At 40.1% G+C, this 27,754-nt stretch overlaps 3 protein-coding genes across 4 annotated transcripts in view; 2 read left to right on the forward strand and 1 right to left on the reverse strand.

The window, feature by feature from the left end:
- LOC143293817 (sperm microtubule associated protein 2-like) overlaps window positions 1-13,423 on the forward strand; it is a 29,186-nt gene extending 15,763 nt beyond the window's left edge. For both annotated transcript variants that reach the window (XM_076605085.1, XM_076605086.1), the window contains 3 exons: window positions 2,626-2,763; window positions 7,128-7,383; window positions 8,918-13,423. In XM_076605085.1, the coding sequence (XP_076461200.1) occupies window positions 2,626-2,763; window positions 7,128-7,383; window positions 8,918-9,208 (685 nt within the window). In that variant the 3' untranslated portion in view covers window positions 9,209-13,423. The remainder of the gene's footprint in view (window positions 1-2,625; window positions 2,764-7,127; window positions 7,384-8,917) is intronic.
- Window positions 13,424-13,559: 136 nt separating this feature from the next.
- On the reverse strand, window positions 13,560-23,551 carry LOC143293819 (nucleolar protein 16-like). Its single transcript, XM_076605088.1, has 5 exons — window positions 23,137-23,551; window positions 21,249-21,357; window positions 16,372-16,453; window positions 14,616-14,722; window positions 13,560-13,836 (listed from the first exon to the last, which is right to left on the reverse strand). Exons 1-5 carry the CDS (start codon window positions 23,229-23,231, stop codon window positions 13,720-13,722), a joined length of 510 nt encoding a protein of 169 aa, XP_076461203.1. The 5' UTR covers window positions 23,232-23,551; the 3' UTR covers window positions 13,560-13,719.
- A 5-nt stretch (window positions 23,552-23,556) lies between these two features.
- LOC143293818 (cytosolic Fe-S cluster assembly factor NUBP2 homolog) overlaps window positions 23,557-27,754 on the forward strand; it is a 52,824-nt gene continuing 48,626 nt past the window's right edge. Inside the window, exon 1 of the mRNA XM_076605087.1 lies at window positions 23,557-23,655. The gene's annotated coding sequence lies outside the window, so the exon portion shown is untranslated. The remainder of the gene's footprint in view (window positions 23,656-27,754) is intronic.

Here is a 27,754-nt window from a genome sequence, read left to right on the forward strand (position 1 = left end):
CTCTCCTCTGTACTGGAAACATACAAATCAAACATTTCTGTATTCAGCAGAATAATAATAATAATAATAATAATAATGGTATTTCAATATATAGCGCTGAATCTTGTGCATTGACAAATCAAAGCGCTTTCACACCAGTCATTCACATGCATGCATAATTCTAAAACTGGAGAAACTGAAGACAAGGAAGGGGCAGGGAAGGGAGGCTGTTTTGGGAAGAGGTGGGTTTTAAGGCCAGACTTGAAAGAGCTGAGTGTGGAGACTTGACGAAGCGAAAGAGGAAGTTCATTCCAATTGCAAGATCCAGAGACAGAGAATAGATAGTCCAAAGTCTGTTTGCCAAATGGAGTTCTATGCTAGAGATTTTTCAATGCATATGTAATCCTGATTTAGTGCAGTTGATACTTAATGTGTGTGTGTGTGTGTGTGTGTGTGTGTGCACGCGCATGTGTGTGTGTGTACGTGTACGCGCGCGTGTGCATGTGTGTGTGTGTGTGTGTGTGTGTGTGTGTGTGTGTGTGTGTGTTTTATGGAATGTATTTCATTTTAATCTAAACATTATTTACTTGATGATTTTTATTGTTTGATGGATTATGCTGTTGATTCTCAACTGTGAACGCATTGAATTGACAAAGAGCTGCTGTTACATTTTTACTGTATGTTTATATTCATCTGGATGATGTAAGGTGCTTTGAGCAGTATTAGCACTGGATATCATGCCACAGAAAAGTTATGTGCATTATTATTTTTATTATTTGCATGCGCTCTGGTAAACCTTGTCCACTTTGATAAAAAAAAAAAGCAAACACAAAAATAAATTGAAAGCGAAATGCCTACACAGCATTCAGAAAGTTATGGTTTTACACACCTAAAAAAAGAGAGAAACAAAATGAGAAAAGAAAACTAAAATGAAAGAAAATAACAACAACAACAATTAACAATTCACTGGAACAAAAGAAAAAGTTAAACTGAAGTCTTCTGTTGACTTATGCAGTTGGGAGTATCAGGATGATTGAAGATTCTCCACTGACAAAGTGTAGAAGAAAGAAGCTTATCTTAATATGCTCAAACAAATTAAGGGATAAGATAATTCAAGAGACAGCCAGACTGGAAAGTTAGGGTGGTGTGTGTGCTGGCAGTTGCATGTCTGTGTGTGCGTACATGTGTGTGCATGCATGCGTTGTGCATGCATGCATGCATGCATGTGTGTGTGTGTGTGTGTGTGTGTGTGTGTGTGTGTGCAAGGTTCTCCATTGTTATTGATTCAATAAATATTCACAGGCAAATGAAAATTATATGTTGTTATACCACAAGAGTATCTTAACATGAAAAAATCAAAGAAACTCCAAGAGGACAAACATTGAACAGTAACCCCACAACAGAATCTGTTTAGCTTTCACTCTTTTCACCCCTCTCCCATCCACTGCCGATCTTCATATTGACAAAAAGAATCAAAGAAACAAACAACAACAAAAACAACAAACAAACAAAATATGGAGAAAACAGGTGTGAGAGGGTTGTGCATTGAATGTGTTGATGTGTATGTGTTTGGGTGCATGTGAGGTGTGTGTATGAGTGTGTGTGTGTGCATGCATGTGTGCATGTGTGTGTGTGCATGCGGGCTGCGCATGCGAGTGTGCATGTGTAATATGTGTAATTTGCGTGTGCAATCAAGTATTCTATGGTGCCTGATGGAAAAAACAGAACAATCTATTTATGGGACATTTCAGAATGAGTCAACATTTCATTCAAGGAATCTTTTGCAATATCCAGAACAAGTTATAACAAAATTAAGGCCCAAAGCCGATATGAACTAATATTAGGTGGAACATATAAAATAATTTCAAACACATGATTTGCATGCAAGATTGCAGTGATTGCAATGATTTGCAATGATTTACATAAATCAGTTTCAAAAAGTCATCCTTCTCTTGCTTGTCCCGCAGTGTGACTCATGATACAGGAAGAGATGAAGGCCAGGGTGGACACTGAATGAGTGGCTTGGACTGAATGGGGATTTAAAAGAACACGTAAACACTTATGAGTATCGAGAAAGATGTTGAGATGTCTTCACAAAATTCTTCTCATTGGTTTATTGTCTATTCACTGCAAGGTATTTTAACAAGTGTGCATTCATTCTTTTCAGCACATACATACACACTCATACAATTAGGTGTGGAGAGTGGGCCTGTGGGTGGGGGTGGGTGTTAATACGTGTGGAAAAAAAGCAAACAGTGGAGTTGTGGGGCATTGGGTCAGTCAAATCACCAGAAACACACTGAACACCACCGTATCTTGTTCTCAAACTATTTTTATATTGGCTATTGAGAATTGAACAAAATCACTAAAAGAGAGCGACGGAGAGAGGGTACGGAGACCAGACAGAATAGCCAGATACACACCCTTGCACAGCAAAAACTACCCACAGACTGTGTCACAGGTGTGGCTGGAACAGATTCCAAATCAAACCAAACTTTCAGTCACTTACTATTATCTTCCAGTACTTTGAAGGTTTAAATTGTTAAGGCTGTGAGTGTGTATAGGTAACTCTGTGTGTGTGTGTGTGTGTGTGTGTGTGTGTGTGTGTGTGTGTGTGTGTGTTGCTATGTGTCCACATGTGTGCAGGCCTCAGTATTACTACAGTGCTGGGCGGTCCTCTGTGATCTGGTCAGTATCTGATGGAGCCAAGCAGGGTTCAGCCAGTGAGCGAGTACAGACATTGGCAGAGCACAAAAAGTATCACCCTGACTGGCAGGAACACAAGTAAGTAACTGTGATCATGTGTTTACAGAGGTCTGTGACATTGCTTGCCATCTGTCCCTAGAGAGCCATGAGGGAGGGGCCAGCTCCAAGGACACTGCTCATTATGTCACTGGTGATTGCTGGTGCCTGTACCAACTGAACTCATGCACTGTTTGTCATGAACCCTTCTGATGATTACCATTGTCATAAAGCTCCCTGGCATGGAGACCATTACATTCCTCAATGGACAAGACAGAGCAGAAAAATTATCATTAAGTTATGTAATGAACTTTGAGTAGTCCATATTAAATGATATTAGTTTCTAATTATGTATGTTAAAGGGGGTAGAGTAGGGGTAGGTGTAGAAGGTGAAGAGGGGGTAGAGAAGGATAACAGCGGAGGATAGGTACACAATCCACTCTCTCCTCGTACCACAGCAGGGTCTTTTAGAAAGATGAATTGAGGTGTTTATTTCTCTAAATTAACAGCACACCTGGAACACACACAATATTAAAACCCAGGTTAAATCAATACCAAAACATATGCTAGACATAATTACACTGATGTAACAGAAACATCATTATGTTGTCTGGACAAGTAAACAATTCCACAGATAACCTTTCTCCATTCTGACACTCAATGTCTAGCCGCACACTCTCTTCTCAAAGAGATCTATGTAAGAATGTAAAACAAGCTTCATATAGCTTACCATCAACAATCAGTTGCACATAAGTTAATGTGCACCAAATATATGACTAACAAATACTAACTCCCAGTATTTAACTCCTGTCAAACCACCATAGAATAATAGCTGTCGCACCAAGTATGTGGCAGACAATTACAAACTCCTAGTGTTTAACTCCAGTTAAATCACCATACAGTAATAGCTGTTTCCATTAAGACTGAACAAATCTGTACTTTGTCTCTGCAAAGTATCTCATTGGTAAAATTTTTACATGGGAATCATATTGTTACCAAGTAATATGGTAAATATATAGCAACCTGTGTGCACCAACATAGGACTGCCTGTCAGTGGTCTCAAATCTTATTGAACACATACAGCTATGTGTTACCCCACTGGCAAATAACACATGACTACAGCACATGGTAATCACAACTACCAAGTCACACATGTTCCCCATGTTGCATTATCACCCATGTGCACACACATGGAAAAGCATGAACATACAGTTAGCCTGTAGATTTGTTCACCTTGAATATAACGTTACATCACCACCTAACATACAAAATAGGTATGTCATGCCTCAAAATAACTCCAACTGTTGCAACCAAAACATTCTACACAGATGCAACACACATAATCTCTGTGTTTCTTTGTGACTGAATGCTTACATTGTTCCCACAGTATGTCAACAATTGACACACCACTGACATGTTACTCAACATTATCATTTATGTAAGCCAAGATGCACAACCTGTAAACCCAAACATGATGTCCAAGCATCATACCATAATATCAACCTGTAGGAAACAGGAAAGGGGGGGGGGGGGGGAGATACCCAAATACCCTAAACCAGTACTCCATTTAGTCATGTATTGACTACATTGTCTATTTTAACCACTTTTCCCTCAGTCACTAGCCTCAAATACAATTAAGCCATACACATGCTGGCTATGCTCTCTCACAAGTCATGGTATCTGCATCAGCACATTCCAGTTACATTAACTGTGCAATACCACATCAGCCAAAAGTGTCATAATGTTCTTGTGATACAACATTACAATTCAACTAACACCAAACTGTTTCCAAAACTTCAGGAACTAAGTTACAAAAACAAAACAAAACACCAGTACAAACAATTACAAGTAATGTACTTAAACCCCTACTAGCCCATTTCAATTACTATTGTTCAGTGTAACCACAGACACCATAAATCTGTACTGCAGTTAGTCTTTTGTGAAAAATAAACAGAAAAGACATGTTTCCCTATGGAACTGAACCTCCATACATTACTCACTTTTAGATCATTTCATTAAATGCCTTGGGGTTTCTTGACTTAAATTAGACACCAAACTTTCAGGATTCATGAAATAATAAGTGAGTTCAATTAACCAAAGTAAAACAGACTCTATAATCACAACAACATCCGAGACATGCAAACTGAATTGAAGTAAAAAAGAACAAATCAGAGCAGTGATAACCAACAATCACCAAAGTAAATATGTCCCAGTAGCACTGAGAACATCCAAGTGTTACAACAACTAATAATGCAAGCCAAGAAAATTACAACGTCAAACACACTAAGCTACCACAAGGAATATATGACAAAACCAACTATGTACAGGCTACTGATTCTTAGCCAACACAGGTGTTGACTTCATTGTCCACAAGACACTCTCAGAATCTCCATGATTTACCACTAACACTGGTCATACCCTTATAAGTTGCCTATTCTTCAGATCTGTTTTCCAACAGCCCTTTTCTCTTCCAGCCCCATGACTCTGGACTAAGTCATGGTTCCAATTCATCTTTTGATCTAGAGAAAACAGAGGCAGGAGTAGGTCATTTTCCAAGAGCAAAAAATTCAAAGTCCCATTTCTCCACCACTGTTTAATACACCCAAGAGTATCTGGAAGAAATCTAAACAAATACCTATCTTTCACACACAGATCCTGGCTGACATATCAATAATTAAAGTGAGATTCACTTCATGTTCATGTGACGGAACACAATCCCACTGGGGAAATGTGTTAGTCACAGAATCCAATACCAGGAACCAAGCATTCAACTAAGTCTGAAAAAATGATGCTAGTTTGACACTCACAGCCCCCATGGTACTGTCTTGACCGTCTGGCTCTCCTGGCCTGCTTCAAGGAAGGAAAAGAAAGAAACTGCACTTGCCTATTCATTTTATCCTCTTCACAAGCTGGCGCCATATGCAAACTATCTTCCGACCCAGAACGTTTCCAATTGGCTGAAGTTAACAGACCAATCTGGGACCAACAGTGCTAGACTTGCACATCAGCACTGTCCTCACAGAACCCAGCATTGTCAAGGAGAAGGGGAGGGGGGGGGGGGGGGTGATGAAAAGAGGAAGGGAAGGAGGAGGAAAGATCACCCTGCCCTGATTCTGTTCTAAACAGCTCATGATAAACACACCACACCATGTGGTGACCATTGAGGCAGATGCCATCCTGCCAGAGATGGACATGGGAGGTAAGGAGGGGGGTTGGGGGGGGGGGGAGTGGGGGACGGGGTTGAGGGTGATGGGAGTGGAAGGGAAAAGGGCAGGGGGGTGTATAGGAAGAGAATGGTCAGAGGAGATACCATCTTTACTTAGTATTTCTTGATAACTTGGTCCCTCTGTACTTGGCCAAGGGAAGGGGGGAAAGGGAGAGAGGGTATGGGGAGGGGTGTTGGTGGGGATAGATGCCATGGAAGGGGGTTGGGGGGAGAAGAGTAGGGAGGTAGGAAGGAGGGGTCCATCAGTGAGCAGTGTGTCTGAGAAAATCCCACGCTTCCACCATAGGTGCCTGACACACTATAACATGTACATGAATTCTTTTTCGCTTATTTACTTGTAAATTTATAAAACAGAAAATTAGTCATTTTTGTCTTGTATAGTTAAATCTATCAGTGAGGTGTAATGACAAAGAAATATGTTCTCTCTCTCTCTCTCTCACACACACACACACACATGCAAACACGCAAAACACACACACATGCGCACTCATGCAGCATGCACGCACGCACGCACGTACGCGCACGCACACACGCGCACGCACACACACACACACACACATACACAGATGGTACCACACTAGAAGTGTTTGCATACATAGATACTGATCACTTTCTAAACAAGTGCATTGAAAAAACCCTACAAGTGTGATTCTACTGATTTCAGAGTCTCACGTATTTCACATGGTACATGTCTGCTAGCTGATAATGTGTATGACATACACTTTGTATGTGTATGGATTACCTTGTTCATACCCTTTCTAATTATTACCATGCTTGTGTAATATGCAACTTGTCACAGGAAAATTGTCATGGTGATGATGTTGAAGAGAAAATATAACTTTCATTGCAAGGGGAAAAAAAAAGAAAAAAGGATTACCTTTTTCATAAACAGGAACATTGATAAACTTTCCATGAGTTTTAATTACGGAGGTATTCCCATTTGTGCTTCTATGTGATGTCTTTCTGGGTAAATAACGGTGGATTAAAATGATGGCAACTTGTTACATGGCCTGAGCATTATTATCCAAAGCATGTACCACTGATCGATCTTTAGATCAAGAACACAACACAAAAACACTAAACAGTATAGACATTTTCCCCCCTGTAATTAGTGGTAAATGTTTTGGAAAAGAAAGATCACTCCCCCTCTCATCCCCAAAAGTTTTCTTTCATGAAACAGGCAGCAGTTCTACTTCAGCTGTGGCCGTGCCAGCCCCATATGGACAGTGCCAGGAGGAGCCACACAGTGCTCAGAACGCCCTCGCACCACCCAGCTAGCAGAACACCGAAAGTATCACTCAGAATTCCAGGGGGAAAGACCTGTTCAGAGTGTTGTCAGTGCTGCTGCTCGTCTTACTAAAGCATCGGATCATGTGACAAATCTTGCCCTACCCAAGTCGCGACCAGATGGTCCATTTCGTGATCCCCAGTGGCCAGTAAGTAGAGGTGTGGCCATTTTGTTTAAAGTAGCCCTGTTGATAGAGTTACTGAATTATATCAGATGGTTCACATCTTCATGTTTGCTATTTCCTGACAGTCATGAGCTGCATTGCAACATTTTTTTTCAGGATGTTTGACTTCAAGAATTTGAAAACAACATTTTTATGTCATGTCATCTGTTCCAGACCTTTATCATACTGCTTTATGAATGATTTTTAAAAAAATAAACATTTATGCTTCTGGTGGACTAGAAGACTGTAATTCACATCAGCAAAGACAGTAAGGATACTGTAAAATTGAAACTATCATTAACAGACAGGTTACTTTCTGCATCTAGAAGGATTTTTCCCCCCCTAAAATTATGCTAAAAGGTCCTGACCACAGTTTTTTCTGGGGCAAAAATGCTTTGAAACGCATTAGAGCATCTTTGAACAACATATAAGTTGGTAACAAATGCAAAATTATTATTGTCAACTAACATTTAAGCAATGTTCTTTGAGGTGATGTGTCATACGCTTATATCTGAAAAGTCACTGTTGAAGTGGTACTTTTCTGAGCTTCCAATTAGCTGCCATTGCATCTTGTTTTTTCCATGCTAAAGCCAGCACTGATGGGCAGTAGGGATGAAACATGCTCCCCCTGTGTGCCTGGGCGGCAGTCAAGGAGCCAGGGTAATTTTTTGTTAGGACTGGCCACCAGTGTTTTCAGGTCCAGTTGGAAAGATGGCACTGTTGAAGATGAGATTGGTGGTGGCAGTACCAATAGGATTGGGCAAGTATCGATCAGAAGGAGAGGGGGTTGTGGTGTTAGAGGTGGGGAAGGAATGGTGGTTGGAGTAAAAGTGAGAGGGCTCAGCCTGTCCACCGATCAAGAGCAATCTGGGCTCAGTTTTAGCCATCACGTAAATGGGACAAATTGTGTCATACCATTTTGAAAGACTTGACTGTGTGCAAGAACAATCCAACTATTTGATTAGAAAAGAAAACATGAATGCATGCAAGAAGAACAATTTGACAAACTGGCAAGGAAAGAGAAAAATACAAAGAAAGCATCAGAAGCACAGGATGCAGGACTGGAACATGACTAATAGAATTGGGGATTGTGTATGCATAAGTGTAAGGGAGGTAATATATAAAAGGGGATCTACTAGCCACAGCTACCTTTGTTTTGGCAGTTGTATCTTGCACAGGACAGGCATCAGACCCCTGGTGGAGTGTGTACGAGTGTGTCACAGTATACTGTGTGTTATGAAAAGTTCAAATTTTAGTTTCAAGGAGGTGTCAGAGCATGGGACAGATCTGTGTAAACTTCACCACATCTCCAGTATTTTTTTTTTAAAAAGAGAAGAAAAAAAAAACAACAGCTGCAGATGCCTGACATTTGCATAAACCCAACGTGCTGAGGTCTCAAGTTGTGGATGAGCTGCTATTTTGAATGAAACAGTCAGCTCTGGATAGAAGAAAAAAAGATTGTGACAAATGGGCCAGGATATGTTTCATCATTTTTATGCTGTTTTATTTCCATATACAGGTGTCTGATCAGGCTAAATCAGCAGTGGCTTCTGCACGTTGCATGGAATTGGCACGTGCCAAACCCTTGGCTGAAGGTTTCCAGCATGCCAAGGAAATAGAGTGGCCTGTGTCCAAGGCAGCCAAGCGTGCCCAAGCATCAGGCCGCCTCCTAGAACTGGCAAGACCCATCACCCGTGCCAGTATGGACCACCTGCAGTTTAATCCCAATGCCTTTGCTGTGAAGGAGTCGGCGCTGAAAGGGGGTATACCCCGCCGCATTGAGGAGCTTGCTCAGCCAATCAACAGATAATTCATGCAGCTCACACATTCAACAAAAGTACAGAGAAAAGTTTTGTAGACGTTGGAAATCATTTTTATTTGTTACACAGTTTAAAAGTTAATAACTCTCAGAAATATCAAAATTTGAAATTAAAATTTGGTGTGAAGTGAAAGTTTGATCAAAGCACAAGCAGTTTTCAGTCTGATCCTATGATCTCTGGATGCCAGCAGCCAAAAAGGAAATACACCCAGGTAACAGATCCAGCATATTTGTTATTTCATCAGTAAAGCAAATGTACTTTCCTCTGTGTCGCAATGACAATGAAGTTGATTATGATTACAGTAAAAATATAAAAATATGTAACTTCAGTTGATCAAAATGAGAGTGTATTTATTTCAGATTAAAATAGTTGTACATAAGGTTAGACTTTTACGTACATGTCAGGCTATTAATCATTTTGTTCTGTTGGGTTTTCACTCATCTGTATGCTTGTTTTGCTTTATCAGTGATGTTCTGTTGTGATATAATTGATGATGTTCTTCATCAAAATAGTTTACTTGCAGTATTGATTTATGTTAAAAAATTTTTATATATTACTATGGTTATTTGAATAATTTGGCTTTTTGAAATCTGAAGTATTCCACACTTCAACCAAGCACATTTTTTGTGTCTTCCTTCTCTTTCACCCACACACCCTCAATTCTGGAATGTGCAATTCCTTTCTCAGTAACAAGTCACTGGAAAAAAAACCACACAACCAACAAAACAATGTACATCTGTGAGGGTTTGTTCAGTTATTCCTTTGTTTTGTTGTTGGAGATGTTTTTCAATGTACACCTTTCTCTTTTATCTGTCCTCAACCCAGTCCACCTCTACTGAGCAAATCAAGGACAGTGAAAGGCAACAAGGAGCATGTATTTTCTGGATGACATGACACTGAGTGATTGTACCTGTACAAGTCTTGTCAAAAACAGGGTTGATATATGGGGTGCTTTACACTTTTCTAGATGGTCACACTATCAATTTGCTCCAGTAATTATACTGATCTCACAGATTAAAAAAAAGAAAGAAAAAAGATGAATAAATCACTGTGAAAAGTCATTATTCCTGCTCATGTTTGTGTTCCAAATATAAAGCTCTTTATAAACAATGTTCAAACTGATTAATACTATGTGAAAGTGTGGTACCCTGAGAGTAATAGCTGATGCTTTAAAACAGACTTGTTCTTTGCGAAGACACTCTATCAAGGAGTCTTGCCCTTTTCTGAGAGGGTGGTAGAGTTCTGAAGATGAGAATCCGTTGTCAAGGCAATGGAAAGACAAATCAAGGCTGATCCAAAGTTAACTATAACCATAGATTGTTTCCTGCTAACTTAAGTTTATAGCACGTTTTGCGATTGAGATATGCAGAATTGAAAAGAAAATGGTTTCCTGCGATTTTTATTTGTTTGGAAAACCAGGGTTGCCACCTGATAAGAACAGAGACCAGCACTGTCAAATGGCATGTACATAAGTGTGTCTCTTGGAGCCAAAAAGGAGTGATTCTGTTGCCCCCATCCCCACCATGATGATGCTACGCACACACAGCAGCAAGAGTAATTAATTGTTGTTGGAGGGTGACTTGCAGCCGACCCCACACACACCTGAATTGCCTGTCTGTGATCACTTCCTATTTCCAATACCCAATAGTGAAATAAAATTAAAATGAAGATGAAAAAGAACACTGGTTGACAAATGATAGTTGACTGTTGCAGGACAATGCAAAAGTATAGAAGCTGAAGGAAGGCTCTTCCAAGAAATCGACTAATCTTCTGTCTGATCATTTTTGTTTCTGGAAACATGTAGGTCTACAGCACCCATATTATGGGAAAACATTTATAGACCAGGTTTTAATTAAGGGGGAAAACATGGATGAGATTGTGTGGGAATGTACAACTACGTAATGTAGACATAATAGGAAATATTAATTTCAGAAGCCAAACTTGATTACTGTCAGTTCAAGTTGTTATATTCTTCCTCTTTCACACATGTTATGAGTGCACATGATATTACTTCTGGCAAAGAAAAATTCAAATTATTTCATTATGATCTGATACAGAGACAAAAAAGTACATTCCAGTGTATTAATCTGTTCTTTAAAAACTTTGTTCACATTGTAATACATGCAGTGTTTTGTTACAGTGGCAAAGAAAGGCTCCTGTTTCTTTCTTTTTTTTAAAGAATTTGTTAACCATGATATGCTCTTTGCCATGACAATATCAGTATTACTAATGGAATCTCAGGCTGATATCTGAAAGTTTTCTTCTTCCTCTTTTTGATGATGAATATCACTTGTACAAAATATGCCTCGCTGTTTTTGATGATAAATATTGGTTGAATAGAAATATAAGAGTACGTGTGTGCTTAAAATGTATAGTGTTGAATTATCTCATTGCAGAAAAATCTGAAGAGAATTTTCACTTACTTGTTTTCACTATAAAAATTGTTCTTGATAAATGTTTGCATTCATAACTGTACAGCAACAACCTTGGAGAAAAAAAAAGCAAGTATATGTGTCACTTAAATGCAGGTTCACATTCACCAACCAGATGAAAAAGCTATGATGGATAACCATCCCATGTGTAACACTACCAGAATGACACAACATTCAGGGCAGTGAAATAGTAATTCAACCATCTGAATGCAAACTAATGCTCAATCAACTTGAGCAATGCTGGCAAGATGAATTTAAGGTGGCTATATAATGGTCAGATTTAGTCCCATTAGTGTGACAAACTAATGACTTGAACTAACTTGTGCATATGTTTGTTGATACTTTTTTCTTCTTTCTTCCCCATATATATCCTCCATGTAAATATCATGTTTCTCTTGTATGTATTGCTTTTTCAAAATCAGTACTAAAACTTTGTTGGTATGATAAACTGTAGTACTGAAATATGTTGGTATGATTATTTTTATTGATAATCAACCATATCAGCTTTATTTTTCACTCAGTTCTCAAGACCATAATGTTTTGATGTTACTGGTAAAAGTGTGGTGACAAGTCGTCTGTTAAACAGTATTAAAGAATTACAATTCCATCCAACAGTATTACATTGCAAACAGTACCAGTCTGAGTAGTTTTTGCTCTGGAGTGTTCACTGCAATAAAGAGTGCTTTTATTATTTTGATTCATCTGTGTGTATGTGGGTGTGTGTGTGTGCGTGTGGATGTGTACAAGTATGTGTGAATGTGTGTGCACAAATGCATACTCTTTCTTTGTCCAACTGATTTTTGAAAATGATCAAAGTATGTGTATTCCGGAGGATATAGAAAAAGCATTGTTCATCATTGCCATGTTAACTGCCTACCATTCAATAAGAAGTTTCATACTAAAGAGCTTGTTACATTGTATACATTGTGGGTCTTCTAAGTGGAAAAGAGGGTGTGGAGTGACCCTTCAGTCACTGTTGAGGACAGTCTCTTCCATTTATTTCCAATGGCAACTGGAAGAAATTTCTTTACATTGAATGGATCTGGATGAGTTTGATGTCAGCTTGGGAATTCTGTTCTTAGACCAGAGATCTTTTACATATGGCTGAACATAGGTTTTCAGGTTTCCTAAGTAACAGGTGTAGATGTAAGTGACACTGTTGTTTCTTGGAAAGTCAGTCAATAATCTCAGTGCCTTGAATGCCAATATGACTAGGTATTCTGATGCACCCCTCACTTTGCAGAGTATTGTGTATCATGAAATGAAACATTCTGGATGATTTTCAGTTGGCCAGTAATGCTTCAACAGACACTGAGTTTAAGAAGATTAAAAACCATGTTTTGTGCTGTACAGCTGCAACTCTGAAGTGGTTATAGTGTAGAAAATGGACAGTTTAATGTTGGTACGCAAAATGCAGAAGAAACAACATCCTTTTACTATTTACAGTCTAATATCATCATCTTAGATGAACAGACTGTAAATGAATAAATGATTTTCCTGTTTGGATCCATCAATCAAAAACTTTTTAAGTATGGTATGGTTCAGCTTAAAGGCTGGAAAACTGTTGACCTATTTAAAAAGGTCAAATGTAACTTAAAATATCCATGAAAATCAGAAAATGTCTGCATTCTCAAGATAAAAACAAGCATGTCTGTCAAAAGGTGCTATATTCAAGGGACTTTTTTATACATAAATTTTGGTTTTTACTATTTCTTAAATTTTTTCCTGTTCAAGAAACAGTGATCAACAAAAGCAACATATGCATCAAATATCCATTATCTGTGACAAAACACTAATATGGTTGAATAAGTTAACTACAATAACATGCTCACACACACAAACACACACACACACACAGCCAACTCATTTCAGCACAATGCCAGTCATAAAATTCTGCATACTGCCAAGATTCCAAATTAAATTTTTATTCTTAACAATGTTTTCATTCTTCAGTTCACAAAAAAATGTTCAGTCTTGACAATCAAAAGAGCAGATCATACATTCCATACAGACTTCCATGCATTCATTCCCAGTTCATCCACTTCCAAATTCTCTGCAGATCACAGCATTCATTTGGAGTTGAGGTAAGCACTGTATTGTTGTGGTATGCTGCGGAACACACGGATTTTTCGTGCAATCTGTTTGGGTGTGTCCTGGTAGTAGTTTTCTTCATCTCTGGCCATGGCCTGCACACAACAGTCCATGTATCATGCATATAATTTGTCTAAATAACAAGTAACACAGGAAACAAATGAGCTTTCAGAGGAAACTGATTCCCGATTTCTGAATGCCTGCATGCTGCCTTCAAATGACCTTGAGTATGTTGGAGTGATGCCGAGGTGGCAACAGCTCTGATTTTGAGGGCTTCCTGATTAAGAACACTGATGTCCATATTGCCTGGTGGTCGTCCCTTAGTTTGACATGAGGTGCTACCAGCTGACATCCTTTGATAATATGCACAAAGGGGTATTAACTGGTGGCATAAGGAATAGAAAGTTCTCCTGTTCTGTGATTTCTGTCAGCAACACAGTCCAAGCTGTCAAGGAATATGATAAAATCATGTTGATGCAGTGGGCTTTTCTCATAACTCAAATCCTCATATACTTAAATTATTTGTCACTGTTAATATTGTGGAACATTTCAAACTTTCCCAACACCCAGTAGGGGGTGGGAGAGAGGAAGAAACTGAGGGAGCGTGAAAGGGAGAAAGTGAACCTGTTATTGTGAAGGGATAAGGGGACATGACAGAAACAGCCGCCCAATATTCCTTGTGACCCCGGTACACTTGGTAATAAAGACATATTCTATTCTATTCTATTACTCCATGGAGGGAATCTATAAAAATGAATGATAGATACCCATAGTAGTGTTGTTTTTTTCTTCTTCTTCTTCTTTTTTTTTTTTTTAACTTGATAGATACCTATAGTAATATTGTTTCCTTCTTCTTTTTTGTTTTTCAACTCACTTTATAATCATCACCATACTTCTCCAACATTGAAATGCAGAAAGCAACATCTGGCTCTGACAGTTTTAGTCTCTTCTCTTGAGGAAGTGCTGCTTCTGTCTCCAGCTCTGAAATAAAATGGACAACAATAAACAAGGGACAATACAGGTAGGCTTTGTATGAGAAATATAATACATATCTGTATACATATATTGCTGTATGACTGACTGAAACATATGCAAATCAGATGCATATATTGTGTACCTTTTAAAGCTCCACAAATTTTGTTTTTCAACTTTGCTGAGTCAGGCAAAATTGCTATGAAATCAAACATTATCTAAAGCCATTAAAATGCATGATACTACGCACGCTCATGATGATTCAGTCATATTTAGTGTGTATGTTTGTCTGAGTGTGCAGAAGTTTGCTGCACCTGACCAACTTTCATTCTTATCTCATGTCTGTATGCACCATCATTAAAATTCTAATTACAACTGTATGGAAATGTTCCTGAGGGCCTGGTCTGTATATTGGGTTTTTGTGAAGGTCACTGCTCAGGCAACTGCTATCTTTTAAAAACATATTTATGAACATTTTTTTAACATTACATTATATAAACTTGTACATACTTTTAAACAATCAAAACTAACAAAAAGAAAAATTGGAGCATTTAAGCAAATGATACACAAACATATTATCATCATCATCAACATAAATATTTCACTCAGAAGTATACTTACACTTCTCATCCCTTGAGCCTATTTATGTTCCACATTTTTCTCATGCTTCCCTTTCAACCATCCACCCGTTGCCCCCCATGCCCTGCTCCTCACCCCCTGTGTGTGTGTGTGTGTGCGCGCGCGCGCGCGCATGTCTGTGCGCATGTGTGTGATCGAGTGAATATGTGTGTGCGCGCGCGTGCGTGCTTTTCACAGTGATATCAATGTGTGCTATGTAGGGATCGCCTTTCATAGGGATAGCTTTTCGTTATCGGCATTTTGACAACTTAAATCAACCGTTAGGAAACTTTCTGACATCGATTCTGCTGCTCTGACAAGTCACTGGATTTCCTCTCAAGGGGTCAACAAACGACGCTTTTGAATGAGCATTCCAGCCGTTTACATTTTTGATAGATCACTGGTAAACAACATAGAACGGCCCATCGGATTTTCTTTCTTTTTTTTTCTTCCAGAAAATGGACACTCCGGTTTTTTTATGTAAATCTGAAAAAGCCTAGACTGAAGAGTTGCACCCATACTATCTTGACACCAGTGACACTTGGTCTTGCCCGCAGTGTCGATTTTGTGAATGGAGTCCTAACCGTAAAGTTATTTTTTTGTTCTTCACTTCTGTTTTCACGATGTCATCCTGCCAGGCCCAGTTCCACTTATTTTCACTCCTTTATCAATCTCTGCTGCAAAAAATTTATCCTTTGTGAGTTTTCTCATTTTGTCAATGATTGAAGATGATCGACGAAATCAGGTATCTTTGCAAGTCGTGAAGCCCGCGAGCGAAAGTTTTGTAATCCCGACCGAATACGGATAAGCTGCATGATGACAGAGGAGCAATGAAACACTTATTCTCAATTGGTTCGCTTATCCAAACATTGGGCATTTTAGCTAACAGATTTATGCAAATCTAAAAAAATGGCCTCTGGAGCCAGTTTTCGGTCGGAAATCTGACTATAGTCGGAAAAATCTCATGCCTGCATATAGATCTGATCTGAACAAAATTCTGTTTAATAATAATATTGATATATAGTATACAATGTACACACCTTTCACCACATGCATCTTCTTTCCCTTCTTTGTCTCCTTTCTGCTTGCAGTTTCAGCAGTGTCCTTTGGGCCTAACAATTCCTACAACAGCAAATAATTTGCATATGAAGATTAAAAAAACCCAATAAACGAAGAAAAAACCCCCCACCAAAAGACAAACGTTTCCACTATAAATTAAAACTGTTTTCCTTTTAGTTTTTCACACAAATAGTTTAAAGTTTGAAGTAGATCTTTTAGTGTAACAAGTCTACCTTGTAAATATCAAGATAAATTTTTGAAAAAAAAAAAAAAAGACAAAAAAAAGACAGCTAGACAGAAACTCAGACTCAGAGACAGACATTGAAATAGACAGAAACAAGAGAGGCAAGACCTTTTAGACTCACTTGTGATGGAGTGAAATGCACTTTATCCAGAAAAGTAATCAGAGAGTGAGAGAGTGAGAGAGAGAGAGAGAGAAAGAGACTAAAAATAAAAAATGAAAAACAAAATCATTAAAAATGTGTTCAGTGTAAATATCTTTAAGTTTAAGCTTGACAGAAAAAAAAATCAAAAAAAATCATTGCTAATGGGATTGAGCCATGCATGTTCTGGCCAGAAGCAAGTAGACTTACAGCATTGAAACGCATCTGCCAACGAATAACCGAAATCAATATTTAAGATTGTGTTTTTTTTAGCGAGATAAAATGATTACTTAATACTGTATCAAGGTGATAACACCATTCATATCATGTTATTTTGATATATCTTGGTTATCTAAGAAATTATTTTAAGTTTGTGGTAAAGGAGACACTGGCATCGTCTCAGGCACACTGCAACAATTGGCCATTTTTCTCCAAATCAGCGCAGACCGTTGTAAGCCAAGCTTACTGAAACTGAAACTATCAATTCCATTTTTCTTTTACATTCATTCTAGTTAATTCAGTATCCACTTTAAAATATTCATATGCAGGAAAAATGTTGATGATGTAGTTAGTGTCACTGTATGTGTTCTGTCCGGGGGTTAGGGGGTGCACGGGAGGGGTAGTAGCTCTAGAGGGGGGGCTTGTCACGCTCTTCTGGGAGTGGTTCGTCCTCTGTTGGTCCCCACCAGCACCAAGCTTTCACCTATGGGTCCTAGAAGCTGCTAGCATGCGGCAGTGCCCAACACCCAGGCAACGGCTTTGACAGGTTGGCTAAACAAGGTGAGGGTAGCCGACGGGTCTCAAACCCTCGGTGAGTTAGGGCTTGTCTACCCAAGCAAGTGAAGACTGGATCCGGCGGACTCTGCGGAAGAAACCTTCATGGTTCAACGGAGAGGAAGGCGGTTGCAGCTGAGCACTGTGGAGTGCTGAGGGCAGGATGAGGCACATAGGACATCCTGGTCATCCACTGCATCCGTTTCCATCTCCAGTCGTCTTGACCTCGTCTTGCCACTGGATACAGACGGTCTCGGACAAGAGAGTGAGGTCGACGGTGCGCAACTCCTCCTCACTATAAACAAAGTCATCGCACAAGTCATCAGTCATCCTTCATCCCATACCATCATTTTCCCCAAGCCCTGTGGCGACAGGTGAGCGATGAAGCAACAGGTGTGGGTACACTGGCAGTTGTAGCCGCGGACCTGCACACAGGCGGCTCAGGCCATAGGGTCGTTTTTCACCGACTGGAGCAGCGGTGGAGATCGGCAGCCCCCTGAGTGACTGAGCAGCTCTCTTCAGGACAGCACTGCTCACCTCCATGGCATGAGGAAGGGGCTAGAAAGATGCCCTAAACATTGCCTGCTCCACACCACCCTAGTCAGCATACCTGCATGAGGCAGTTCCACAGGACTTCAAAGATGCTTCCATCATACACCTGTACAAGCGCAAAGGAAATCGTCAGGCCTGTGACAACCATCGTGGAATATCCCTGCTGTCCGTTGCAGGCAAGAATCTGGCCAGAGTGCTACTCAACCGTCTCATAGCGCACCTTGAGCAAGGTCTACCAGAGAGCCAGTGTGGCTTCCGGAAAGAATGCGGGACTATCGACATGGTGTTTGCTGCCAGGCAGCTCCAGGAGAAGTGTCAGGAACAGAATGCCGACCTTTACTCAACGTATGTCGATCTGACCAAGGCCTTCGATACTGTTAGCAGAGATGGCCTTTGGAGAATCATGGCAAAGTACGGGTGTCCCAGAAAGTTCATCACCATCATTCGGCAACTACACAATGGGATGCTGGCCTGAGTCCAAGACAACGGAGAGACTTCAGAACCATTCCCTGTCTCCAACGGAGTCAACCAAGGGTGTGTTCTTGCCACCACCCTGTTCAGTCTCATGTTTTCAGCCATTCTGACAGATGCCTTCAGAGACGCTGACGTAGGCATTGGCATCAGGTACCGCACAGATGGTTCACTCTTTAACCTCAGGAGGAGGCTTCAAGCAAAAACCAAGGTGAGGACAGACTTCCTGTTTGCTGATGACTGCGCTCTCAACGCTGCCTCCGAAGCTGACATGCAACACAGTGTCAACAAGTTCTCTGCTGCCTGTGACAACTTTGGCCTCACAATCAGCACAAAGAAGACTGAGGTGATGCACCAGCCAGCTCCAGGAAAGCCTTACGTTGAACCAAACATCTTCGTCAATGGGCAATGACTGAATGCGATGGACAAGTTCACATACCTGGGCAGTACACTCTCTCGCACAGTTGTCATCGTTGACGAGGTGAATGCCAGACTCGCCAAAGCCAGCGCTGCCTTTGGCAGACTCCATAAGAACGTTTGGAACAGGAGAGGCATCACCCTGGAGACGAAGCTCAAAATATATAAGGCCATAGTTCTCACCACACTGCTCTATGGATGTGAATCATGGATGGTCTACAAACACCACGCCAAAAAGCTGAACCACTTCCACACCACCAGCCTCAGAAAACTTCTTGGCACAAAGTGGCAAGAGAAGACCCCTGGCACAGAGGTGCTCACTCGTGCAAACTTGCCCAGCATCTACACCATCTTGATGCAGGCCCAGCTGCGCTGGGCAGGCCATGTAGTTCGCATGCCAGACCACCGGCTCCCCAAGAAACTGCTGTACGGCGAACTCCAACATGGCAAGCACTCCAATGGAGGCCAAAAGAAGCGCTTCAAAGACACTCTGAAAGCTTCTCTGAAGGCCTTCAATATCAGCCACGACACATGGGAGCTGAATGCAATGGACAGACAGACCAAAGTGGCGTTCAGCTGTCCACAAAGGCGCCAAATCCTGTGAGGCCAACAGAATTGCTGCAGCAGAGCAACGCAGACAGGTCAGGAAAAGCAGTGCCAACAAGTCCCCGACAGCCGCCACCATCCCCTGTCCACACTGCGTCAGAACCTTCCGGGCGCGGATGACCAGTCATCTGCGCACCCAGAGAGCCCAACCCACCAACCCCCAGGATGACTAGATGGTCCTTGTCGATCCCGACGGATGAACCACACACATGTGTTCTGTCCAGAATTTGTATTTCTTTTAATTGCATATGCAAACATGAAAAATAATGTCATGCCATCTTCAAACCCACATGTTCCGACAACTGAGAATAGCCAAATTAGCATCAGTGAAATAAACCTTTAATGATCTAGAAAAAAATGCTTAATCCGGAAGGCTTACAATATATTATTGGTATGATAGTGAAGATTTTTTCATTCAAATTTGGTACTGGCAAACAAAGCATTTCCAGAGAAAATGAATTTATTAAAATTTAACAAATACATACAATCGAACACTGGGTTATAACAAAGACTCACTTTGTTTATATAGGTGAGTCAAAAATGAGAGACAAAGAGTGAAAGACAAAGAAAGAGAGAGTGCACATGGACGTCTGTGAATCAATAAATTAATACTTTTCATGCCATAGTCCTACTTGATAACTGACCATTCCCTGCTCCTCTTTCTGTTTCAAGCATTTAAAATGATCAGCAAGTAATATAAAGCTATATTTTTTCCTGAACTTGACTGTCTGAATTACCATGACTGAAAATGAACATCGCTAGAAATAAACACAAGCTGTTCTGATTTTTTGTTTTTTTTTGTTTTTTTTGTTTTTTGTTTTTTGAATCCTCAGACTCCTTCCTCCATTCAGTACCACTTCCCTGCCATCCACTGTCATTCATCTGCAAACACTCCTCAGACCACTACAGCAGGTACAAAACTCCACCGCCAAACTGATTTATAAAGCAGTAAGATCCACACACTGCACACCCTTTCTAAAAGAGTTGCACTGGTTACCCATACAGCAAAGAGTCAAATACAAATCCACCTGTCTCTGCTACAATGTCATATCTGGAACTGCACCCTGATACCTCTCTGACATCTTTCAAATCTATGTACCCTCCTGTTCTCTTCGCTCTACTGCCGATGACAGAACCTTCCACATCCCAAAATACAAAAGAGAACAGCACAGTGGTCGAGCCTTTACATCATCTGCAGTTCAAATATGGAACTCACTGCCTTCCTTTAAATCTAACCTCAAGACTTTCCTCTTCCAGCAGCATTTCCTCTAGACCCTCTCTCAATCATAAAAGTAGTTAGTTGATTGTGTAGATATATTTGTAATGTTGTATTGTGTGTGTGTTGAGTGTATACATGTATGTATGTATATTGTATGTATGTATGTACGTACATATGTATGTATGTATGGATGTATGTATGTATACAATGTATGTATGTATGTATGTATGTATGTATGTATTGTACATACAAGTTTGTATGTGCATATTAAATATATATGTTTATTGTGCTTGATTGTGAGTTGAGGACTGAGTGTGTTTCATATGCGTGAGTGTGTGTGGATTGTACAGTGCTTTGTGCAATGAGGAAAACATTGATAAATGTCCAGTTATTATTATTATCATTATTTTTATATAATTTAGTAAGGACACTGTACCTTTGCAGCTTTAATTCGAAGGGTTTTGTTCGGGTCTGACGACAAACCCATTTCCTCAAAGTTGGATGATAAACTCTTTTTGTTGTCCCAGGCATGACGAATCTGCAAGCTGTATAATAACACACATAACATCACATAAACAATCCATTTGACAGAAAGCTTTCCTCAACAGTTCAAACTTCTCACTTTCATGTACAAAATCTACAGCACTAGAAATGGCAAAAGATTAAGGAACTGATATTCTTGACAGATTTGTTCTAATTCTATCTTGTATTTTTGAAATGCCATAGGAAGGGGCGGAGGGGGTATGGGGGCAAGGGTGGAGAATATGGGAAGTGACATCTGATGGAGGGAAGCAAGAGGAGTGAATGAGGGGTGTAGTCTAGTGAGGGTATGTAGTCTAGTGAGGGTATGAGGACAGGAAAAAAATTGAGCGCTGCAGTGATTTTGACAGCTCTGCCAGTGGGAGTGCAAGGGTGAGGTGGAGGAAGGTTGGGGAGGGAGGAAGGTGGGCACAGCCATTCAGTACGTTGCTCTCTTGGACCGACAACATGGATGGGTAAGCACTATTTCTTTTTTTGTTGTTGCTTTTTTTCCCTAGGAAATGGATGTTCCGTTTCTGACAAAAACCTAAAAACTGAAATCCGTCTCAGGACGGAAGAGTTGCACCCATGTAACAGACAATCTATAGCAATGGAAAGGGTCCAAAGAAGGGCAACTAAATTATTAAAAGAATGCAACTTGCAAGAATATGAGTTATCAACAAAGACTTACATACTTAAATCTACACTCACTGAAAGGTAGAAGATTATGAGGAGATTTTATTCAAACTTATAGTTATATTACTTATAAGATATTAAATAACATAAATGATGTAAATGCAAGACATATCTTTAGAATGTCAGATTATGATAGTACAAGAAACTCAGTAAAGAAAATTTGTTTAGAACACTGCAACATCAACCTTAGAAAAAAAATCATTGGGTGATTGGCTAACCGAATTGCACAAATATGGAAATAGAATGCACTACCCACCAAAGTTAAACTTACACAAAATACTAACATGTTAAAAAATCTCCTTGACAACAATACCATCTTGCAAGAAAAAAAAAAAAAGGTTATGATGAATGAAAGCGAAGTTACTGCAGAAGCGTATCCCACCCAACAACAACAAACAAAAGAAGAAATTAAATAAATGAAATAAAAAGAAAGAGGCAAAGATGAAGATTCGATGGGGACATAAAAAAGGCCGAGAGGTCCAGGCAGATGACCTGCCAGTCCCTACACTACTACTACTACTATTTAGGGAGAGTACATCAATCTACAATCTACAAAACAAACGCAGTCTATTCGCAGTTATGATCAAAACAAGGCTGCGTCCTGGCTCCAACACTGTTCAGCTTCATGTTCTCTGCAATGCTTTACTGATGCCTTCAGAGATGGCGATGTTGGAATCAGCCTAAAGTACTGAACAGATGGCAAGCTGCTTAACCTCAGAAGGCTTCAAGCAAAAACCAAGGTCATGACAGACATCATCAGAGACTTTTTGTTTGCTGATGATTGTGCCCTCAACGCTGGATCTGAAGCTGACATGCAACTCAGCGTCGACAAGTTTGCCACTGCCAGCAGGAACTTTGGCCTTACCATCAGCACAAATAAAACTTAAGTTCTCCATCAGCCAACCCCTGGGAAACCCCACGTTGAGCCCAACATCACAGTCAATGGTCAGAGACTCAGTGTGGTGGAGCGGTTCACATGCCTTGGCAGCACAACGATGGTCACACACCACCACACTACTACTACATGTACTACTGTTTAGGGAGAGTACATCAATCTACAATTGTACAAAACAAGCGCAGTCTATTCGCAGTTATGATCAAAACATTACCAGTCAATCGTTGGGGTTTTCTTTGCCTTATCCCACTCTTTCCTTCGGTCTTTGGTGTAGTTGAAAGACTTCTTGACTTTCTTCGGTTTCCCCATCTCAGCTCTTAGGCGCACGTATGTTGACAGTGGATCCTGTGAGAGGGGACTTCACTGGGTTTCGACCGAATGGTGTGTCTTGGTGGCAGCAAGACTGGCAATGTATGTGGAGGGATCTTGTGAGAGGAAATCCAAAACGTCTTCGTGGCAGCAAGACTGGCAATAATAAAAAAAAACAAACAATTTTTTTAGCGCTGACTGGTAGGCCCCCCTTTCATAACAGCGACATAAGAATCAGAGGGTTGATTGTGGTCGCTCAACGGAAGAAGAAGAAGACAGCTGTACCACATGGGTTTCTTGCTTGAAGGTTCTTTTGGCATTTCCGGTCTAATGCAACGGGAGAGCACTCTGAATGTTTTGTGAAAGATCAGCTGAGGAAAGAAGAAAACCACATGACAAAAGGACGCTATCCTTCATCTCTTTGGTAAAATAGACTTACATTTAGTTGGTAACTGGACAGGTCCAACAGTGCAGGGTAATATAACTTAGTTATATATAACTTTATACTGGTGATGGAAACGTGCTGGGTCGTTGGAGAATAAAATGACATTCCTTCTTCTTCTTCTTCCTTTATACAACCAACATCATTATATTGATGAGATGAGAGGCCAGTCTGGACTTCAAGCAGTCCAGTGACTCGGCTGTCACAACTTCCTGAGGCAGCTTGTTCCATTCTGGTATGGTCCTCGGGAAGAATGCCATCTGCCTGTACAGTGTTGTGCAGGAGGGAATGAGGCTGTTGTTCGTTCTACAGCTCAGCCTGCTCTTAGATGGCTTGGGCAGGTACTTGGAGTTGATGGAGATGATACCATGGTGGAATTTGTAAAACATCTCCAAGCGGGCTTTCTTGCGGCGCTGTTGTAGGGGAGGCCAATTGAGTGAATCGAGGATGGAGTCCACGCATGATGTTTGGCGGTGGCGATTTGAGACCCATCTTGCTGCTCTTCGTTGGATCTTCTCGAGGGCCTCAACCTCATTTGCAGTGTAGGGATCCCAAAAGGTGGCTGCGTACTCAAGAAGTGGGTGAACAAGGGCTTTGTGCGCAGTTTCCTTTGTCTTCTTGTTGCCGAATACGCAGGGGCGGTCTTGTCCCTTTTCCGGGAAACTCTCAGCGTTGAGCACTACTGTGGATGGAACTCCATGGACCACTTCTCCTCCCAGGTGGTAAGGGAGTGTAAATCTTCTTGCAGCACTTGCTCGTCTTTCTTCATGATGGTCTTGCTGCACATGGTGTCATCGGCAAATAGGCGGATCTTCAACTTGATGCCATCAGGGAGGTCATTTATGTACAGAAGAAAGAGACTCGGCCCTAGACCCGAGCCTTGAGGGACGCCAGATTCCACAGGTAGAAGGTCAGATCTTGTTCCTTCCACTACCACAGCCTGCTGTCAGTCCTTGAGGAAATCCTTGATCCAGGCATTGGTGCGTCCTCGGATGCCGTAACGACGTAGTTTGTGGACAAGTAGGGTATGGCTGACTTTGTCAAACGCTTTTGAGAAGTCGAGGACGATAGTGTCCTCCTGGTTTCCCTTCTCTATCTCTCTGGTCGCTTCTTCCACATACCCTAAGAGTTGAGTTTCACATGACTGTCCGTGTCGGAAGCTGTGCTGCTCTGGACAGAGAATCTCATTGTTCTCAAGATGGGACATGATGTGGCTGGTGATGATATGTTCCATCAGCTTGCAGGCTATGCAGATGAGGGAGATGGGGTGGTAGTTAGCTGCTTTGTATTTTCTCCCTTTTTGAAGACAGGTGTGATTTTGGCCTGTTTCACTACGAGTTACAACTTCTCGCAACAATGTCGCGATAATGCCATAATCTTGGCGACAGCGATGTATTCAACAGATACAGATGTGGCAACCCCAACACGCTTTCTGGTCAACGATGTCAATTGCTGACACGGACGGGAGTGTTGGCTGAAAAAAGAAGAGAGATAGTGGGAAAATAGAAACTGAGTTTTCAGAGGAACCACGAACAGACCTCCGGTCTCAACCGTGGATCAAGTCAAGTCATAAGTAAAGAGATGGTCCACTGGTATACATGTATGTTCTCCTACTTGCTCCTGACATACATTCTGACGCACAACAACAAAATGCTGATGATTCTGAGTCCCAGATTTTTTTCCCATCATAACCGTAGAGTGCCCACAATGATGAAGTTGATTATTCAGACATTGGAGGGGTGGGGTATGGGGGTGGTGTTAAAAACAAAACAAAAGAAAAACCACACACACACACTACTGGTGGAGTTTACGAGCTCCCGATATGAACACGCCAGGAGACGCGGCTCAAATTTGATATAATCTTTATATAGGTTTAGCACTTCTTGTGTAGATCACCCACCCTCCCTTAGAGACCGAATAATCTAGAAATGATTGTGGTCACTCTATGGAAGGAAGGAAGGAAGGAAGGAAGGAAGGAAGACACTTCGTGGAGGATGCAAAGATCCACGTTAGTTTGAATTGTGATCCAGGAGGGGAACAACACAGAGAGAGAGAGAGAATGCAAATGTGAATGTGAATATTTTATTCAGAATACCCTCTCTGAAGGGGATATTACATAATGATAATCATTAAACGGATGATAATTATAATACCAGCATAGATTCTAAACAAATATAAAGAAGAATGTGTACAAATGAAACACATTAATACATCCAAAAGTAGCCTGAATCCTTTGTAGAGAAATAAAGCCACATTTGTCAAGATGTTTTCATTTTTAGCCATTAGTAAATTGAGAAGACATGGATTTTGATAATACTAAGTTTAAATTAATTTCATCCTCAGGTCATGTAGATCAGGACAACAAAACATGATATAGATTTCATGTTCTTCAGTTGTATGACATAGACGGCACAGAATATTAAAAGAACTTTTTTTTAAATCTGAAACAATGGCAAGCAATATCCAACACACCAAACCTGAATTTAGATAATGCCTTTCTAACATACCTGTTCATATTTATCAAAATATAATGTTCTACATGATTACAAGTCTTTATTTTATATTCTAAAAACTGATCACTAGTCTGAACATGATTGTGCCAATCCTGCCACCTACAGTCAGTAATCCTTTGTTTGTTTGAAACATAAGAAATCCAGTAATACTTTCAACACCCTTATTATACCACACACATGCATGACCATATGAAAACAAACATGTACGTACACTTGTCACCCACATCTTGTTACCATTGTTATCTAAATTTAACAGTATTTTGTATGCTTTGTAAGGTAATCTGTTATTATCCATCCCATTTAATTTTAACTAATAACTCACATATTTTACATATGAATTCCAAAAAATTGGGTATCTTCCTAGTTCATCATAGACAAAGTCATTAGAGAGAGAGAGAGAGAGAGAGAGAGAGAGAGAGAAGATTATCACATGTGGAATTAGATATACTCATGAACTGAAACCAAAATAGTAATGGGTATATTTATAGTATCATCTCTCAGCTGCCAGGGTCTTGGTAACTTCCAGAAAAGAAGAGATGCATTTCAATGTTTAACTTTTAGACAGAAAAACTGCTCAGTGTATTTCTCACAGGATACCCACTTCACTAAGAAATCAGAGCAATAGAGAACTGAATGGGGCTACAAATATGTATTTTCTTAAATAATAGTAGGTTGAGAGGAGTAGCCATATTGCTGAACAGTAATTTGAATTTTGAAATTAAAAAGATAAGTCGGAATGAAAAAGGAAATTGCATTTTCCTAGTGTTAAATAGAATGGGAAGACAAGGGCTGAAGAAGAAAAAATCAAAAGCTTGGAAATTTAATTCTTCTTTTCTCAAAGACTGTGCTTATGTAAAACCTATTAATGATACTATTGAAAAAAAAGGAAGGCCAATATGCAGATATCCCCATATGCAAGAGAAAACGTAGAACCAAATACTCAATTTACAATATTCAGTTCATGATATCAGACCAACTGTTTTTAGATATACATCTAATGGAAATCAGAGCAAAACCAACCATACATGGCATACATAGGACAAAGGAATAACAACAACAACAACAACAACAACAACAAAACAAGAACAAAATATTGAAAACAAAATAAATTAGTGAAAAAGCCACTTTAACAAAGATGATCTGATGCACTTAAATGAGAAAAAAAAACACATCTAGCTGAATTTAGGAAATAAAAACTACAATTGGGATCATACCCAAAATATTCTGAAAGTATTTGGTTTTGGAAAAGATAAGTAAATGGACATACTTTTCATGATAATATGAAAGCCTATGTGACAGTTAATAGAAAAATGTCCAGAAGTTTTCCTGTAGGCAGAGGGTGTAGACAGGGTGATCCACTATCACCTTATTTGTTTGTGTTGTGTGCATAGATATTAGCGTGTAAAATGTTGAAAGATGAAGAAATTAGAGGGATACAGATATCAGACACAGAATTGAAAATAAGTTAGTTTGCAGATGGCACTTCGTCCTTGTTAGAAGGAGATAGAAAATCTTACAAAAGTTATATGATACATTAGAGTCTTTTGAAGAAATTTCAGGCTTGAAAT

The sequence above is a fragment of the Babylonia areolata genome, chromosome 19 (genome assembly GCF_041734735.1).
Source record: "Babylonia areolata isolate BAREFJ2019XMU chromosome 19, ASM4173473v1, whole genome shotgun sequence".
Classification (NCBI taxonomy): Eukaryota; Metazoa; Mollusca; class Gastropoda; order Neogastropoda; family Buccinidae; genus Babylonia; species Babylonia areolata.